An 18,940-nucleotide genomic window follows, 5' to 3' on the forward strand; every position below is an offset into this window, starting at 1 on the left:
CCGACCAGGAGAGAGACCTCAGGGTTGTAGTGGACAGCACGATGAAAATGTCGACCCAGTGTGCGGCAGCTGTGAAAAAGGCAAATTCCATGCTAGCGATAATTAGGAAAGGTATTGAAAATAAAACAGCCGATATCATCATGCCGTTGTATAAATCTATGGTGCGGCCGCATTTGGAATACTGTGTACAGTTCTGGTCGCCTCATCTCAAAAAGGATATTATAGAGTTGGAAAAGGTTCAGAAGAGGGCAATCAGAATGATCAAGGGGATGGAGCGACTCCCTTACGAGGAAAGGTTGCAGCATTTGGGGCTTTTTAGTTTAGAGAAAAGGCGGGTCAGAGGAGACATGATAGAAGTGTATAAAATTATGCATGGCATTGAGAAAGTGGATAGAGAAAAGTTCTTCTCCCTCTCTCATAATACTAGAACTCGTGGACATTCAAAGAAGCTGAATGTTGGAAGATTCAGGACAGACAAAAGGAAGTACTTCTTTACTCAGCGCATAGTTAAACTATGGAATTTGCTCCCACAAGATGCAGTAATGGCCACCAGCTTGGACGGCTTTAAAAGAAGATTAGACCAATTCATGGAGGACAGGGCTATCAATGGCTACTAGCCATGATGGCTGAGCTGTGCCACCCTAGTCAGAGGCAGCATGCTTCTGAAAACCAGTTGCCGGAAGCCTCAGGAGGGGAGAGTGTTCTTGCACTCGGGTCCTGCTTGCGGGCTTCCCCCAGGCACCTGGTTGGCCACTGTGAGAACAGGATGCTGGACTAGATGGGCCACTGGCCTGATCCAGCAGGCTCTTCTTAAGTTCTGATGTATTTGAAGAGTGCTATCCTATCTCCTCTCAGTCTTCCCTTCTGAAGGCTAAACATGCCCAGTTCTTTCATTCTCTCCTCATAAGGCTCATAGTCATAGACTTACCCAAATAATTAAAATCAGAAAAGGAGATGCAGAAGCATGCATTATTCCTGTGCAATAAATCAAACTCCCACCCAAAACCAGGGATCCCAGCGGGGCTTTTTTCTTCTCCTTTGCAAACCCTGTCACGTATTCCAGAGCATCTTTCCACCTTTAAATACAGGGAGGGCTTCTTTTGCTGTTGCAGCTCTTCTTCTTTCCCCCCTTGCTGCAAGAGGGCCTGGAACTGCCTATTAGCCTGCCCCCTGCCCCTATGGTTGCACCAGGACAGAGGCAGTCATGCAGGAATGGGAGGAAGCTATAAAGGAAGGATTTGAAGAGCCCCCCCAAGACAGCTTGCTGTCCATCGGCAAAGGCTAAGATGTCCCCTCCAAAACAAGCCACATAGTTGAGGCAAAATGCAGAATGATGGCCAGTTGTATTACATTTGAATTGTATGGATTACAATGTATAAGAAATAAAGGAGCAGTAAAATGCAACTAAAACTGTACAGCATCTAGCACAGCACATTACATAGCGACAACAGGTAGGAAAATAATTAAATGGTCCACCACCAAGACCCTCAGCAAGTCCATTGGAGGGAAAATAAAAGCGTGAGAACCATTGCTCCAATGCACCAATATCAGACTTGTAATATTTGTGCCCTTGGAATAAAGTTGGAAAGCGAACAAAAGGGGGGGGGAATCAAAGGAGCAGGAGGTGCTATCATTTTCAGAATATGGCAATTATATCTCAGTGTCAAATTTCATACCTCTCTCTTTTCTTTCTCCCTTTGGATCCTTGTCCTGGGATAGCAAATGCTCCTCCTTACCACATCCACCTCCCAGCCGTTGAAACAGCTGGGCAAAAATATTGGGGACTGCAGATTTATGTCAAGCCTAAGAATGATGTAACCGTAGAGCTAACAAAAGGTTGGCTTCCTTGTTTGCAAAACACAATCCAAACTAAATATTGTTTTAAATAAAAATAAACCCCTCTGAGGATTCAGGAAGTATAATAAAAATGCTGAAAGCGTTTCTAAACCTTCAGTGTTTGCAGCAGTATATTTTGCAAGCTAAGCTGGTCTGGGTCTGGTCAGTGCTTGGTTGGGAGACTGCCTTGGGTTTCATTTCAGTTAAGGAAGAAAGGAGGGGTATAAATGTAAGAAAATAAATCCATAAATAAAATTAGTCTAGTCTCTTAAATACTTTTTGAGTAAAACTATAAAAAGTTGCCCCCAATCAATCAGAATGTGTTTAAAAATCGTTTTCAGTATAAATACTGTTAAAATCAGCAGATGGCAACTGTCATCTTCAAAGAGGCATTACCCATTCTTTCATATATTGGAGGAAAATGCCAATTCTAAGATATTGGCATATGGATGCATTATCTAAAAGCAATGCGTGCTTTTACAGTTCAAGAATTATAGTTTTGCTCCTTTGTAAATTTACAGATTTAATCAAATCATTTTAAAGCTAATGTTCAAGTAGGATTTCCTGGACCATGTAGCAGCTCCATGTTGACTTACACCCGTGGGATGCAAGATGAGGTTAAGATAAGCTGGACTGTCATTCAGAAACGCAAGTTGTATCTTGGGCCTGCAATATTTTGTGCACCTGAAGTTTTTTTCTATGGAAATTTGATTTTCAGTTCTGTTTTGTTTTTAAAAGCGAGTTTCTAGCTCTAATAGCTTAGGAACCTGTGGGTAGGATCTAATGAAACCTCAAAAGAAGTGAGTCATCTAGTGTTTGACTAGGTGAGAATAGGGGGCTGTTGTATCCTCCTGTTCCCCCACCCACTTCCTACCCACAGCACTTTAGGATGTGAATGGGCAATCACTAATTTGAATGCTCCCCTTATCAGAAAGTAGCATGAGAACTTGAACTTTCTGCAGAATAGCTGAATGTGCAATCCCTCACTTGCATTTGATTGTGAGTCCCAAGGAAGAAAGTGCTCCCTGCTTTATCCCTGAGATTGTAATGATGTAGTTGCAATCAGATTGTCAGTGATCTCCTTTGAGCCTCAGGGTGCAAAAGCGAAAATGAACAAATAGAAGCTGTCTCAGGAGTTGGGGTAGCCGGTGACAGGTATGGATCAGTTCCTGTAAACTGTCTGCACAAAGAAGTTGTGTTGATTCCAGCTGTTTTGCTGTTGTATAAGTTGTAGCAGGGTTCAGAACGGGAGTTGTTCTGAATCTAAATGTGCCCACTAAGCCTGCTTGCCTCAGTACCCTCCAGGAGAAGAACTGCTCCTTTCAGTGCACAATGCTTTGGAGGCTGAGGCATTGGGGTTTGGAGGCCTCACACTAAAGCAGCAAAAGGCTATAGCCACATCCTGCGTTTCCCACGCATCTAGGCAAGGATCACTGAACCAGCACTGCATTGTTTTAATCAGAAATTGCATAGCTTGAGGTGAGAGATGTAGGCCAGACAAGGAAAGCTGCTGCTCCCGAGAAGCTTGTCTGATGCCTTGGTGAGAAGATCACCATTGGAAGCTGACTTTTCCTGAGACAGCCATTGTCAGTCTTTGTCTGCAGTGCATTGCCACAGGGCAAGGGTGGGGTGTTTGAAGGCAGAGATGGGAAGAAAGTGCACAGGCGGGACAGGAACATAAATAATAGACCTGGGAGGCAGACTCAATACTGTGGATGCCAACTATTTTAGCCATTGAGCCGTGCTGCAGCAACACCTAGGGCTGAGGGGCCAAATCATTTGCCCCACCACCTTCCCCCTTTCTTTGCTTTGGCTGAGACGGCCGGCCCCCAAAGGGTGTGCTGCCTTTCCTGAGTGAGGGGGTGTAACTGCAAGCAATATGGCAGATCCTGTACCTTCCATGTGTCTGGGAGTTCCAGCCTCTCTCTTGAAACCAGCTACAAGTACGGGTGGGGGAGAAATGAAATTCAGTTCACCTTTAAAGTCAAATCTATCGAATTTGCACTTTCTTAAATGATACGAGAACCGAAACACAGCTGTCCGTCAAAATTTGTGCAAATCTGAATTTTGTGATGCAGTTCTCCAACCAACCAGTGTGTTCAAAAATGCATTTTTGGGGGGAAATGTGCATAAAAATGAATATATTAGTGAAAACACAAAATACATTATATTACAAGAAGATCATCATCATCATCATCATCACTGTTTATTTTTATGCCAATTTTCCATAACAATTTGTGCACAAGGCGGCTCACAACATGGACAGAAAAAAGTTAGACAACTCACTGTAAGAAATAAATTCAAATATTTAATAAGTTAACAAAAACATCAAAAAAACATACAATAAATTGATACATCCTTATAATTCCTAATAAAATCCAACAATAAAATACAGAAGCATAATCCCAATAACAGCAAAACAAAAAAAACGACCAGCAGAGATTAAACTTTTACCCAGACAGAAGCCCCTAAACAACACCCCACAGTCAAGGTGGTCTCTGGCATCTTCAGGTAGTGATACCTTTTACAGCTGCAGTCAGTCAAGGCCCCACCCGGGCAGGCCAGGTGGAAAGAGGCCAGCAAGCAGGGAGCAAGATGCCAATTCTATACTGAACACCTTGTGTTGAAGCGTCCATCGGTTCAGGTCACACAAGAAATAACAACTTATGCAAGATCCAATATTTTTGCGCTCCATGCGGGCACATCAAAAATTCAACTGATGCATCACAGTCTGTTTTAGGAATAATAAATTAGACGAAGCACAATGGCCATTGTCAGCCAGTGACATCTGCATCTAAATCTAAATACTTTTAATGTTTTATTTATTCTTGGTATTAATTGTGTTTTTTAATTATGTTTTTATTATGTTAATTTTTTTAACTTTTATATGTGATTGTTTCTTCTTTTCTTGTTTGCCGCTATGAGTTCTTCAGAAATAGAGCGGGATATAAATATATTAAATAAATAAATAAATCAGCGACTGATGCCAAAATCAGGAGTGTTTACATGAAAAAGGTGTTGTTGAGGGTCTTGTTTTGTTTTTATCACTTTCACCTGTATATCCATGGTAGGGTTGCAAAATGCTTGCAAAAATGTGTGCGTTAGTCAACACTGCATACAAAAATGTGCTTATTAGAAGAAATTTGCACTAAAATCTGAAAGATTTTCATGAGGGCTTTTTAAAAAAATGCCGCAGAAATGTTGAGAACTGAATTTAAGATTGAGGGAAAAAAGAAACAACCAAAATCGGCTGATCCTTCCATTGCTGCCTATGAGGAAGCCAGCGTGAATGCACAGGAAGCCGCCTTCTGCTTAGTCAGACCAATGGTCTATTGAGCTCGGTATTGTCTGCACTGACTGGCAGGAGCTCTCCAGGAATTTCAGAGAGGAGTCTTTTCCCAGCCCTGCCTGCAGAAACCAGGGATTGAACCTGGGACCTTCAGCATCCAGAGCAGATGCTCTGCCACTGAGCTACAGGCTCTTTCCCTGCAACGGCCCTTTTGGCCCCCAGAATAGTGCAGGTGAGCAGTGGTCCCATTTTGACCCCTCAAACGAAATTGCCGCTTCCCGTGTGCTTCAGTGATGAAACAGACATATTCATCCTAGTTCTCTCGTTGCTTTTACCGTTCTGATTCTCTTCAACCACAGAGGGAAAAACAGTCTCTGTGTGTATTGGGTTTTTAAAATGTAGAACTAGCCTCCCTTTTAGAATTCTCTGCTTCCGGTAACCATGGAAATGGCTGCCACAATATATAAGCTGTTGTGGGAGCTGCAAAGGCAAGAAGGGTCTGCCACGTGTCAGGCCTTCTTGCTGCCAGTCCAGGCCCTCTACCGTAGCATCTTGCAAAGTAATATCTGCATTCCAAACAACCCTGACTTTCTGCAACCTCTCACAAGGGATGCAGGCCTGGGTTTATTTCCAGAGTTCACTTCGGCAGGCCTGGATGGCAGCCTCTCATTTGGAAAACTACCCCACCATTTCCAAAACATTAATGGGCTTCTTCTGCAGCTTTAGTTCAGCTTCATCGTTCAGCAGCCACCTGTTCCAAGTGTCCCATCCCCACCCTTCCACCCCCTGCAATCCAGCAAAGCAATGACTTTCTGCTTATTGCTCTCATTTCCAGGGAAACCAGTGTCTTGCACGGCTGTCGTCAGTGCATCCGTTCAGATAATTGTGTTTTTGAAGAGGTTTCCTGATTGCTTAAAGCGAAGGCCTTGCATGGGGCTCCTCGCTTGGGAGTGCAGGAAGCTGCCTTCTGTCAGGTCTGATAGTTTGTCCATCTAGTTCAGCATTATTTACCCTGATTGGCAGTAGCTACAGAGAAACATCTTTCCTGTCACCCACTACTTGATCCCCCCCCCTTTTTTTTAAGCTAGAGGTGCTGGGGATTGAACTTGGGCTCTTCTGCATGTGCCTCTACCCAATATTCATAAATTCTCATTATCAAATTCCCCTTGATAGGCATTTTGTTTCTGGACACAAACTCATGGTTATGGTTATACAGACAAGAGTTGAGCCATTTGTGGGGAAGGGCTGTAGCTCAGTGGTTAGAGCATCTGCTTTCTGTGCAGACGGTCACGGGTTCAGTCCGCTGCACCTCTGCATAGAGCCGGAGAAAACCTTGTCTGAAACCATGGGGAGCCGGGGGATGAAATCAGGCTGTCCCACCAGTTAGAGCCTACGGCATTGGGCTTTATCTCTATACACCTCTTTGTAAATGTACTGCTTTAACAGGTGGCTATGGAGGAGCAGCCCCATGAAGAGCCCCGGGGGGGGGGGACAGGGACAAACCCACATCCATACTGGAGATATGGTCACCCGGTGAGTGTATTTTGTGGTTCCTTCTGAAGAAATTTGCCAAATACACTCTTGTGTGGTGATGAGTTTTGTGCCCCAAGCTACTATCTAAACTCTCCCTCAAATATACAGTAGGGATGATCCCTAAACTAAGTCAACCTTCCTGTGAGTTTCTAAAGCAGTAGATGCTAAGGCCTCGTGCAGGCCTTAGTGCTTAACCATGGTTTGTTTTCCTTTGGTCGTGTTATGGTCTGAAAATCTAAACCATGGTTGAGTAGACTACAAACCAAGGTGTGCAGTCATGATTTGAAGGGGATTTGCAAAACATGTTTTGGGCTAGCCACAGTTGAGTGTTGCATCTGCCATGACCAGTTCAGGTTCCCAGACCCTCTACTTCAAACAGGCGGCAATCTGATCTTGCTACTGTCTCCCTAAACGTTCCTTCTGGGGTCGGGGCTTAATTCAGCAAGCCATGGTTTTAGTGTACTTTTGGGAACTCAGTAAGAGTTAAATCAGCAAGCCATGGTTAGTGGTAAGCCTGCCCAACATGCCTACTGAGAAGTAGGGTTAGGATTGCAGCTCAAGAGTTCTAATGCACACATTTTAGTAAAAAAAATGACTCCAACATATTCTGTTACCTTAATTTAACTTTTACACATGTGCAATGTATATGTATGTAGGCACAAGCCATATGCCTCAGAATAAGAAGCAGTTAAATTTTAGATGTCTTTATTTCTTCCCCTTTTGCATGCTGCCTTTTATTAAAGGACCAGCACTTTTAGATTACAGTACAAGACTGTCTCACTGGCATGTCAAGCAAGACACTGCATGTGTAATACAAGCCTTTCATATTTTTTGTTTTCCATATGTTTAATGACAAAACTATTCATAATCCATACATAAAATACTGACATCTTTTCATATATTTGTATGAAGAAAATTAAAAATGTAAATACAAAATAAGCATGTTTCATAAAAACAATTATATTTGATAGAATTAAACTTCTTTTTTAATTTTTTAAAATTTCAGTAAGACATAGTCAAAGTAAGTAGCAGCTTGGTTATCAAGACATAATTTTGTGCAGTCTTGTTTAGGAAGAATTTGGTTCTTTACGGTCATGTTTCAGAATCTAAACTGGTGTTTCTTCTTGCATTTGAATCATTTGTGGGACTTGAGCAGGTTCCCTCTTGACCATTTTATTAATATAGGATAATGAAGCAATTTATTCATTTGAACCCAAATCCAGGGCCAGACTCCAGGGCCACTGTGGTAAGCATTACAATGAAGGACAGATACCCCTTAGGAATATTTGCCCTGGAGGGTGCCCGAGGGTTAATTTTTGTGGTCGATTCTTCCCTCTTTACAGTAACACTTGTGCTGTGCTGCGGTCTCTTTGAATAGTTTGTAGGCATCCCTCTGGTGATGCTCAAGGTCATAGGAGTTGTGGACGGCCCTGCCAGGTCTGTTGTGCTTGAATTCACAGAGGTGGTATCATGAAAATAGATAGTGTGTGTGGCTGCAGCCACTTCGTAAGAGTTAAGTTTCTCTGTGCTCAGATCTTTCGGGTAGAGGACCAGTGGCCTGTCTGTGCTTGTGAATGCCATTGTTTGGCCAACAGTGGCGCTCAGACCAACCTCCTTCGTTCTAAACTGTTGATGCACTTGTTTGGTTTGTTCAGTTGTCATTGGAGACCCAGCTGTATCCCCCGCCTTCATTGCTTTAACAAGGAGGTGGCCCTCTGCAGCTGTGGGAGCTGCCGAGAATGGCGTGGCATCCTTCCAAGGTGGGGTGGCCTCATCCAAGCATGGCACCCCCACTACTGCAGCCCCGGTTTCTCCCATCCATTTCTGCAAATAGGAGAGAGCTTGCTCGCCCTCCTCGCATGACCAGGGGTTGTTGTAAAGAGTGATTAGCTGGAGTTGAGCAAGCTGGTCAAAAGCTTTGTCAGGGATATAGGTGAACTTGTTGTTATGCAAGTAAAGTTTGGAAAGGTGTGCAAGCCTCATCAGTGTGCCAGGTAGTATTTGTGTCAAGAAGTTGTTGGATAGATCCACTGTCTCTGTGTTGGAAGGAATGTTGGTGGGCATCGTCCAAAGCTTGTTGCTACTGAAGTTGAGGAACTTGAGGCTGCTCATTGTATTGTTAATGAGAACGGCCCTTTCCACCACATTCCCGGATACATCGAGAACTTTAAGATTCCACTGGTAAGCCGTGTCAAGCTTCTGAAGGACCTTGATGTTGTTGTGTGCGGCATATATTTCCCACAGTGACCTGGGCAGATAAGCTGGGAGGCTCTGGAGCCAATTGTGGGAAATGTCCAGGGACCTCAAATTGGCAAGCTGAGTTAGCTGGTGGTTGAGGTCAGCAAAGTGGTTATAAGACAGGTTTAAATAGGTAATGTTGTCCTGAAGTTCATGTGGCAGCATGGTCAGGTTTCTGCCAGAACAGTCCACGCTTCTGTCATTTCCTGAGCATGAGCACACCGAAGGGCAAATCCCCTGGACAGCTGGTATGAAGAAGAGAAGAGCCAGGATGCAGGGCGATGCCTTCAAGACCCGATACTCCATTGTTGCCTAGCAGCAAATACATACAGAAATAGCCAGTTCATTACTCAGACTAGGAATGTAATTCAGAAGGTTGTGTTTATTTTGAAGCATTTGATTCCTTGCAGAGAAGGAGCTGCATTTCAAGAAGACCACACATGCCTACATCACTGTGGCATAGCCCTCACTGGGGTAAAAACACAGCTATTTACAAAGGATCTGTTCATCCTTCTGTCTTGCTCTCTGGCAGAAAGAGGCTCATCTATTTCCATCTCTTTCTCTCCCCCCCCGCCCCGGTCCGCCTCCAGCTCCCAATGGTAGCATTCTTCCTAAACTGCTAGTCTCTTCCAAATGTTATACAATGTCTGCTTTCTGTTTTCAGCAATTTGAATTTCATGTTTATCTTTTGGGCTTTCTTTATTTTATGAAGGGTTATTTTTATGAAGTTGCGGGGGGGGGGAGAAAGAATGGCTGGTTACGGAATCAGTCTTAAAACCTCTGCAGTTATATAGCAATTCTGTTACCTGCTGTAAATAAAGATAATTGGATCAAATAGCATTTTCAATTCAGACATGAATTTGGAACGACATAAGCCATAACTTACAACTCTTACACTGCTAATGATGTGTCGTTTACACACGCACAACACACACACACACACACACACCTTTGCCATGATGTTAATCTCATTTCTCCAAAGTTTGTAAGGTGTCCATTCTCAAACCCATGTTGATGTTAGGATGAGATTTTGTATCTGTCACTGCAGTACAGAGCATGATCCATGGAACTGCTGAGTTACACTATAATGATTTCTTGCATCTCTCTCTCTCACACACACACGCTCCCTCTCTCTGCCTCTCTATCTCTCCCACACACATTGTGGCAGGATTCGGCCTTAAAAGCAGACGAGAGGAGGAAAACAGCAAAAAGAAGCGAACGTACCTCCAGTCCCTGCTGCAGTATCAGTGCATCGTTTCCCTGAAAGATTGGAACGCAAAGGTCGGCTTGCTCTCGAGGGTAGCCGCCGTTTGTCTGTGGGCTGTGCTTTGCCTCCTCAGCTGCATCGTACTGCCGTTTCCAGGGGCTCTGCAACCACCTGATCAGTGCTCCATCGGAGGACCGCAGAGCTGTCGTTGTGGTGCTGACTCAAAATTTATTGCAAGGGGTGCATGCTCAACAAAACGGACACTCTTTTTTTAAAAAACAAAAAACCAAAAACCCTTGAGTTTCCAAACTTCTTCTCTCTGTATGTTCCTTCCCTCCGCCCTCCCTCTGGGATGTGTCTCAGTATATTAGGATGCAGCACGCATACTTTAACTGTGCAAATAGCATCCAGTCTCAATTTTTGGTTTTTGTGCTAGTCATAAGCTTGCTTCAGAGTTTGGCTGTTTTTGACTGCTCTCTGCTTTTATTTTTAACCACCTTCTGTCTTAATTGAAATTCTCTGTCTGCATTTCTTAAATGCAGCTCCCAAAATATGTTTGGGAGGGGAATATTAAATTGAATTTATTTCATACTGCTGCATGGAAACCCAGAGATCACCTAGTCCAGTCCGCTGCTGTTAGGTGAAGCTTGCCCAGACCCAGACAACAGATTAACCTTCGTTGCTCAGACACACCCCATTGACCGAAAGGCCCAGTGCTTAGGAGGCGAGAGAGAGAGAGAGAGAGACCCTGTCTGATCTAAGGACTGTTGAGTAAAGCATTTTGTTCTCTGTGTTGCAATTGGTTTTAGTGGCTCGCCAGCTGCAATATAATACAGTCATGTATGAGAATTAGTGGCTGGTGCACGTGACTAATAAAAAAAATCAGCATGCACTGAACTTTTTTTACTGCATGTATATTTTATCACATCAACGAATTCCAGTTTGCAGCCAAACTCACTATAAACCTGCATTCTTCACCTGTTTTTTCAACACTTTCCTCATTTTTGTCTATTTTGAGCTGGCTGTGCTCCTTCTCACAGTTGAATATCCTCTTTGCAGCTAATATTGGGGAAAACATAAGAAAAGCCCCAGATCAGACTTTGGGGGGCTTCTAGTCCACCATAGTTTTTCCCACAGCAGCCAACCAAATGCTTCCAGGGAGCCAACAGGCGGAGTACTGTATAAAAGCAGCAGATGTCCCACTGTATTTGACACACATGCATATGACTAATACTGACAGGGATTCTGCCTCTGATCATGGAGGTTCCAGGGAAAATTTGGCTTCTCCACTGCTGCTTCCTTCTTCAGCTACCAGGCTCAGTTCAAGGTGCTGGTTCTGTACTGCTTGGGGCCAGGATACCTAAAAGATCCTTACCCCTTATATACCCAGTCAGTCACTGCACACTTCAGGAGAAGGCCTCCTGCAAATGCCGTCCTATCAGGAGGTACATGATATAGAAATCGGGCCTTTAGTGTTGTGGCATCTACCTTTGGAATTCCCTCCCCTTAAATATTAGACATTCTCTGTCTGTGTTGTCTTTTTGGGCACCTACTGAAGGCTCTCTTTCTTAGTAGAGATTTTTCCGAGTCTGCATCTGTATTGGACTTGTTTTTAAGATGTTTTAAATAGAATTTATTTCATAGTGCTTCAAGGAAACCCAACTAAGCTTGTTTATTTACTGCTCTGGGCTTTTTTGGGAGGAAGAGCAAGATAAAAAAAATTTTAAATGATGATGATGGAGTAATAATAATAATATCATCATCATCATCATCTGTGCTAGACCACTTGGCCAGCAGCCATTTTGTTTTCTGCTCCGTCTTGGAGATAGGATAATAGTCTCTTTTTGTCCAGTGTAGCCTCTCCAACTCCCCAAAGTATTTGATGTTAGTTACCTCTTTTTCAGTGTTGTTAATACTCCAGCCCTAGGCCTTCCGCTCCACTAATGTCTTGCGCCATGTTACAATGTTCATAAACCCATTTGGACTCTCCCACCTACAATGCATTCCAGTGTAGCTGGTTGTTAGGAAGCTGCCTTTATACAGAGCCTGATCTACCAGGTCAGTATATCTACACTTGACCGGTAGCAGCTCTGCTGAGTTTCAGGCAGCAGTCTTTCCCAGGTCTTTCTGGAGATGCTGGACGTTGAACATGTGAATTTTTTGCATGCGGAGCATGCCCTCTTCCACTGAGTGCAGACTGCAGTCCTAAGAAAACTTCCTTGAACTCAGTAGGGCTGACTTCTGAGTAGACTCACATGGGATTGTACTGCAGGAAATGCCAAATAGGTTAGACGTGGTGTGCTTGTGGACCACCCGCGGTCCACAAACTTCATTCAGGTGGCCTGTGGTGTGTCTGTAAAGATAGAAGTGAAAATCATACAGTATCTAGCGTGGCACATTACTGTTGCTACAGCAGGCAGAGATATTGTTAAGTAGTCCACCAAGACCTTCAGCGGTTTTCAGATGGTCCGTGGGGAAAAAAAGCTTGGGGATCACTGGGTTAGATAAGATCTTGTGCTGGACCAACCTCTGCTGTAGGCATATATTGGCGGGCTTCCAAGCACACCCCAGTAAGGGAGCCCCTTAACTATTTTGTGAGTCCCAAAAGATGACAGTTCTTGCCTGTTTTGTGTGGAAATAAGGCACTCATAAATCTGCACTTCCTTTAATGTGTTTGTAGGTCTCATAAGGATAATTCTTTAAGCCTGCATAACTGGGTAGGGAATGATAGCCAGAGTCTGTAAGCTTGCAGAGAATATGCTTGTAAATACTTTCTGTTGATATAGAAAGTTAAAATATTGACTGTTGTTATCCTGTATTGATTTTGCTACTAAAACCACTGAGAAAGCCTGTACTCGTGTTGCCACTCTCTGTACCGCCTTCGGAGTGGGGACATGAAGAAGGGCCTCTGATGCCGAGAGCAGGGGCCGGGTTGCCACATAATAGGGATAAGCGATCCTTGATTTGCCATGCCAAGAAAGGGTTGGTGGGGTACATCCGTGGGCCTTCACTCTAGATAAATGTGAGTAGGAGCAGCATCTGAGCCTCATTCTCCACCCAAAGGCAGAATCGTTCATCTCTTAGAGCAAGTGTGGGGAACCTTTGGCCCTCCAGATGTTGCTGAACTCCAACTCCCATCGTTCCTGGCCACTGGCCATGCTTTCTGCGGCTGATGGCAGTTGTAGTTCAGCAACATCTGGAGGCCAAACATTCCCCACCCCTGCCTTGGAGCACGCACGCAAGATTGTTGGATGTAGTCTGACTAAGACCCGTAGTGTTTGTCAGAGAGCTTCAGGCTGCTCTCGCTCTCCTACGAGTTGGCTCAGCTGACAGAGAAGTGTCAGACAAGTGTGGGCTATGCAAAGTGCATGGGGCTGTTCCAGGAAGCGCTTTTGCTGCTTCCTTCATCAGCTTAATCACACATTTGGCCTGTAAAATGTCCCAGTCCCCAGCATCTCCAAGGAGAGCTGGGCAAGGCCCTGGAATGCCACTGCCAGTCGTTGCCGACAGTGCTGAGCTAGATGGATCCAAAGAGTCTGACTGGTATAAAGCAGCTTTCTTTGGTTAACCGGTGGCCTGTGGGCTGCTTCTGACCTATACGATATGTAATCCTACCCCTTGATTGGCTGATCAATGGAGTCAGAGTGTCCTTTCCTCCTTGCTTGTGCTGTCCCAGGGCAATGGGCACTGGGAAACAAGGGCCCTTTCTGGCTGGGGTTGCGGAAGGGAGTTTCCTGCAGCTGCTCCTTCTGTGGCCTGTAGATGGGGACAGGTTGGTCTCTGCCTTGTTGTGATGTTTTTCCTGGGGGGCAGGGGGGCAGCCTCCCAGGAACCCTTGGTCCCCTGGCCAGTGACAGAGGCCAGAGCGTGCTCTGTAGTCCCAGGGCAATTTTATCTCTGCTAATTAGGTACAGTTACTTCAGTCAGGAAGTGTGGTGTTGTTGTTTTTTAACATGGAGAGCATTTAAAATGGTACCCACACCTGGTACCCAAAGTGGTTCAGTGTAATGCTGCCACCTTGTTCCGCTGCATGCATAGACCAGGCTTGGGAAAAATCCAGAAAGAGGTAGAAAATGGGGGAGCAGAAAGGGAAAAAGAGATAGATGTGTGATAGTAAATAAAATAAAACTGGGTCCCATGTGCCAAGCTGAGGTTAAGGGAGGATCCTGGGTCTGGAAAGTTGAAGACTATCTGCCTGGATTGGAGGGGCAGCCAGTCGGTCGTGCCTGAGCTTGTAACATCATTGGAGCAGCCCCTTCCAGTTATATGGGTTCACCGTTACAGGTGCAGGAATCGGAAATCCGTAGGACCATAGCTCAGTGGTAGAGCATCTGCTTTGCATGTAGAAGATCTCAGGTTCATTCCTCAAGGGCATCTTCACGTATGGCTGGGAGAGACTCCTTGTCTGAAACCCTGGAGAGCCACTGCCAATCAACATAGACAGCACTGAGCTGGATGGACCAATGGTCTGACTCAGTATAAGGCAGCTTCCTAGGTTCCTATGAAACATAGTGGGGAAGTGAATGTATTCTCACACCAACCAAAGCTGATAGAGTGAACAAGATCTCCTTGGATGTTCTGCAGTTCACCTCCCATTTGAAATCCATGGCCAAATTCCCATAGGTTTACCTGTGATTGCAGTCTTCTCTTTCTCTCTCTCTTGCTTATGTATTGCACCTCCCAACCAGGCGTCCAGTGCAATAAAATTATAAAGTAACACTAAGAATCTTGCTAAGGGCATTTGCTCACCTTTGAACCAATTCCACTGCCAAAACTAAACATTTTGTAGTTGGATAAATGAAAGTATCATCTCAGCTGCACATTGTTCCCTGTTTTTTACAAGCTCTTAAGCACACCCACCCACTTCCAGCAAGGGGCTTATTTTAAAGGGGGGAGTTTTTTGTCCTTTTTTTTAAAAAAGGCACAATTCTGCCTGATTTGGCTAGCAAAATCCCCCCCTCCGCCCCCGCCAAGCTCACAGGAAGTTTGTATATTCCAGTGTATATCATTTTACTTTTGCACTGTTAAAGGTACTACTCATTTTACGCTTCTTGGCTGCTGTTAGCCCTGCAGTGCTGAGATCTTGCTGAAATCTATTCTGGCGTATAGAGTCTCAATAAAATAGCTCATCGGCCTCCAGTTGAAATGCCAGTTTCTGTCCTTAGTTATTTCTGGATAATGTTACAGAATGACAAAGGCATTCCTTGGCGATGATCTTCCCTCTGTTTCTCACATTCAGGTGTGAGTGCTGCTGCACATGTAGCTAAAATGGCATCACCCACACACAGGAGAAGGAGCTCTCAGCAACACTGGGGGAACCCCAAGGTTTGCAGAAGTACAAAAGAATTCTTGGAGGGGGGAACCTTGTGGGAGAGTACCCCCTAGAACAGCCTAATGAAGGCTTGATGACTGATATTTGAGGAGAGAAATGGAAAACCAGGCAGGAGGAGGGCACGGAATGGTGTATCACAGAACAGCGAACGGGTGTGTGCCACACTGCAACATTTTGTTGCAGTTCTCACTTATGTAGCTTCTTCACATATATTGTAATAGGGCAATGCTGTGAACTCCATTACTAGGGTTAAGGACTTCAGAACCAAACTAAATATAGGAAGAACATAGGAAGCTGCCCCATACAGTCAGATCATTGGTCTGTTTAGCTTAGTATTGTCTGCACTGACTGGCAGCAGCTCTCCAGGACATCACAAATTCTCCTATCTGGAGATGCTGGGAACTGAATCTGGAACCTCCTGCATGCTAGGCAGATATTTTACCACTGAGCTATGGCCCTTCCTTGTGGTGTAGTGGACATGAGTTCCTTTTCACATGCCTGATCACATAAAATCAGATGCCTTTAACCAGTGAGGGGCTCTGACCCATCTTCCATACCTTACCTTGGACCAGGCGCTTTTCTCTGTTTGTGACTCACCTCTGATATAGCTGCTGGGAAGGGAGGAAAGTAACGAGCATTTGACTCTGTCGGGTGGGAAGGCCTAGTGGGGGAGAGTGTGGTCAGTGCTTCTATATGCTCCTAGTATTGTTTTTTTCAAAAAATAACTCCCCCCCCCATCTTGCACATGCTTCTTATGCACAGGGGGGCAGACCATGTAAATGTTGGAAGACTGAAGACAGACAAAAGAAAGTCTGTCACACACTGCGCGGTTTAACCATGGAATTGGCTCCCACCAGGGGGGAATGATGGCCACCAACTTGGATGTCTTTAAAAGGGAAAGGCTATCAGTGGCTACCAATCTGGATGGCTGTGTTCTTTTTCCACACTCAGAGGCAGTATGCTTCTGAACGCCAGCTGCTGAAGGCTATAGTGGGGTGTTCTTGCACTCAGGTCCTGCTTGTGGGTGTCCCATCAGCATCTGGTTGGCCACTGTGAGAACAAGATGCTGGACTATAAAGGCCACTGACCTGATCTAGCAAGGCTCTTCATATGGTCTGGCTTGTTCTCAGGGATAACGGGGAAAATAGGAAGCATATTTTTCTCATCATTTACCCGTTTGGCAAGAAAATGCCAAGGTGCCAGTTTTGCACAGCTTGATTTTAACAGCAGACTCTCTGTGCCTAAGAGTTGCTCCGAAATCATAAAATCCTGCTGTCGTGTTATGTGCATGGTTGGTTTGGATTGCTGACAACAGATCCTTTTTCCCTTCTCCAGGTACACCTCTGTGGGGAGGGAATTCCATAACTTAAAGGGCAGTCACAAAGAATGCCATCCCCCTTGAACTTCTAAAGCAGCCTTTCCCAACCAGTGTGCCTCCAGATGTTGTTGGATCACAATTCCCATCTTTCCTGACCATTGGCAATGCTGGCTGAAGCTGATGGGAGTTGTGGTCCAACAACATCTGGAGGCACACCGGTTGGGAAAGGCTGTTCTAAAGGCTACAGAACTTACCAAGAGGGCCCTCTGTGCTGATCTCAAGACCAGAGAAGGTCTGTAGAGAAGGAGGCAGCCTTTCACATATTTGGGATAGTGTGGCCACTGGCAATATAGATTGCATGGACATTGAGAAGTTAAGGTTTAAAGTCTAATAATCTCATAGGTTGAAGAAATGATTTTTCTTGAGCCTTTTAGAATGGAGACAGAAAAAAATCTAACCATAATGTGGGGTATTTAATGATGTGTAACCTCATGGCAAGCCTCTGGTAGACTGTCACTTATGCTTATGCTGAAGATTAGCAAATCTCGGGGCATAGCACCACTTATCAATGGATAAAAAAGAGACCAGGAAGCTGAAGTGAGGGAGAGGGAGGGAGGGAGTGTGTGTGTGTGTGTGCTTAGCATTTGAATCTAGAATTGATTTTTCCCAAGACCCACCCAGTCAGCTCTGGCCAGAGTGTTCTGCTTGCAGTAGAGCTTTTAATCCTCGTGGATACACTTTGTAGCAGAACTTTGCAAAAGGAAACGAAAGCCTTGTCTAGGGAATCTCTTCTGCATGCATAATACTGTATCTCCTTGATCAAAGCTGGCAGGGCTCCTACTGGGAGGAAGGGCAGGATATAAATCAAATAAATAAAATAAAATAAATTTACTCCAATGGCTCAGATATGACTCGGGTTTCTTTTACTTACACGTCAGTGTGCAGAATTATTAGAGTGGTTCTTTTTTCCAGAAGAGATGAAAGCTTGTTGGGTTTTGCAGAGTTTGGCTCTGTTCATGGGTAACAGAGAGGAGTTGCTGGAAACCACAGAAGGAGAGAGTGTGTTCTTGCACGTAGGTCCTTCTTGTAGGCTTCCCATTGGGGCATCTGGCTGGCCACTGAGAGAACAGGATACTGGTCTAGGTGGGCCTTTTGCTCTTCTTACATACTTGTGCTAATATAAGGTGAGTTCATCAAATTTGCTTATCAAATTTGCAGATGATACAAAATTGGGGGGCATAGCTAATACCATGGAAGACAGAAACGAATCTTAAAGGGACCTTGATAGGCTGGAGCATTGGGCTGAAAACAACAGAATGAAATTCAACAGGGATAAATGCAAGGTTCTACACTTAGGAAAAAGAAACCAAATGCACAGTTATAAGATGGGGAATACTTGGCTCAGCCATACGACATGTGAGAAGGATTTTGGAATTGGTGTGGCTGCATACAAGGCAAATGCTATATTAGGCTGCATTAACAGAAGTATAGTTTCCAAATCACGTGAAGTACTAGTTCCCCTCTATTCAGCACTGGCTAGGCCTCATCTTGAGTACTGCGTCTAGTTCTGGTCTCTGCACTTCAAGAAGGATGCAGACAAACTGGAACCGGTTCAGAGGAGGGCAACAAGGATGACCAGGGGCCTGGAAACAAAGCCCTATGAGACTGAAAGAACTGGGCATGTTTAGCCTTGAGAAGAGAAGACTGAGGGGAGATAGGATAGCACTCTTCAAGTACATAAAAGGTTGTCACATAGAGGAGGGCCGGGATCTCTTCTCGATTGTCCCAGAGTGCAGGACACGGAATAATGGGCTCAAGTTGCAGGAAGCCAGATTTCGACTGGACATCAGGAAAAACTTCCTAACTGTTAGAACCATACGACAGTGGAACCAATGACCTAGAGAGGTAGTGGGCTCTCCGACACTGGAGGCATTCAAGAGGCAGCTGGACAGCCATCTGTCGGGAATGCTTTGATTTGGATTCCTGCATTGAGCAGGGGGTTGGACTCGATGGCCTTATAGGCCCCTTCCAACTCTACTATTCTATGATCTATCATCCTACTTCCCGTTGTTCCTAGATTCAACTTTATATCCCCCAGGACATTTTCCTCCTTGGCCCAAAATAAAGCAGAGGTCACCACCACCTCCCTTTCTTTTTTAATATCAAAGTTTCATCCCCCACCATATC

The 18,940-nt window shown here is 44.7% G+C and overlaps 2 protein-coding genes and 1 non-coding gene across 7 annotated transcripts in view; 1 reads left to right on the top strand and 2 right to left on the bottom strand.

Moving 5' to 3' along the window:
• Positions 1-18,940, top strand: part of NF1 (neurofibromin 1) — a 233,138-nt gene that overhangs the window by 113,529 nt on the left and 100,669 nt on the right. The window lies entirely within an intron of this gene.
• Positions 5,246-5,326, bottom strand: TRNAP-UGG (transfer RNA proline (anticodon UGG)). Its single transcript has one exon. It is a non-coding gene; the product is annotated as a tRNA-Pro (tRNA).
• Positions 7,679-10,417, bottom strand: OMG (oligodendrocyte myelin glycoprotein). Its single transcript, XM_061604869.1, has 2 exons — positions 10,121-10,417; positions 7,679-9,208 (listed from the first exon to the last, which is right to left on the bottom strand). Exon 2 carries the CDS (start codon positions 9,200-9,202, stop codon positions 7,862-7,864), a length of 1,341 nt encoding a protein of 446 aa, XP_061460853.1. The 5' UTR covers positions 9,203-9,208; positions 10,121-10,417; the 3' UTR covers positions 7,679-7,861.

Source organism: Rhineura floridana, chromosome 21, assembly GCF_030035675.1.
Source record: "Rhineura floridana isolate rRhiFlo1 chromosome 21, rRhiFlo1.hap2, whole genome shotgun sequence".
NCBI lineage: Eukaryota > Metazoa > Chordata > Lepidosauria > Squamata > Rhineuridae > Rhineura > Rhineura floridana.

Excerpts from the sequence above, each read along its gene's own strand:
- OMG (XM_061604869.1), bottom strand. The coding sequence starts at position 9,202 with ATGGAGTATCGGGTCTTGAAGGCATCGCCCTGCATCCTGGCTCTTCTC.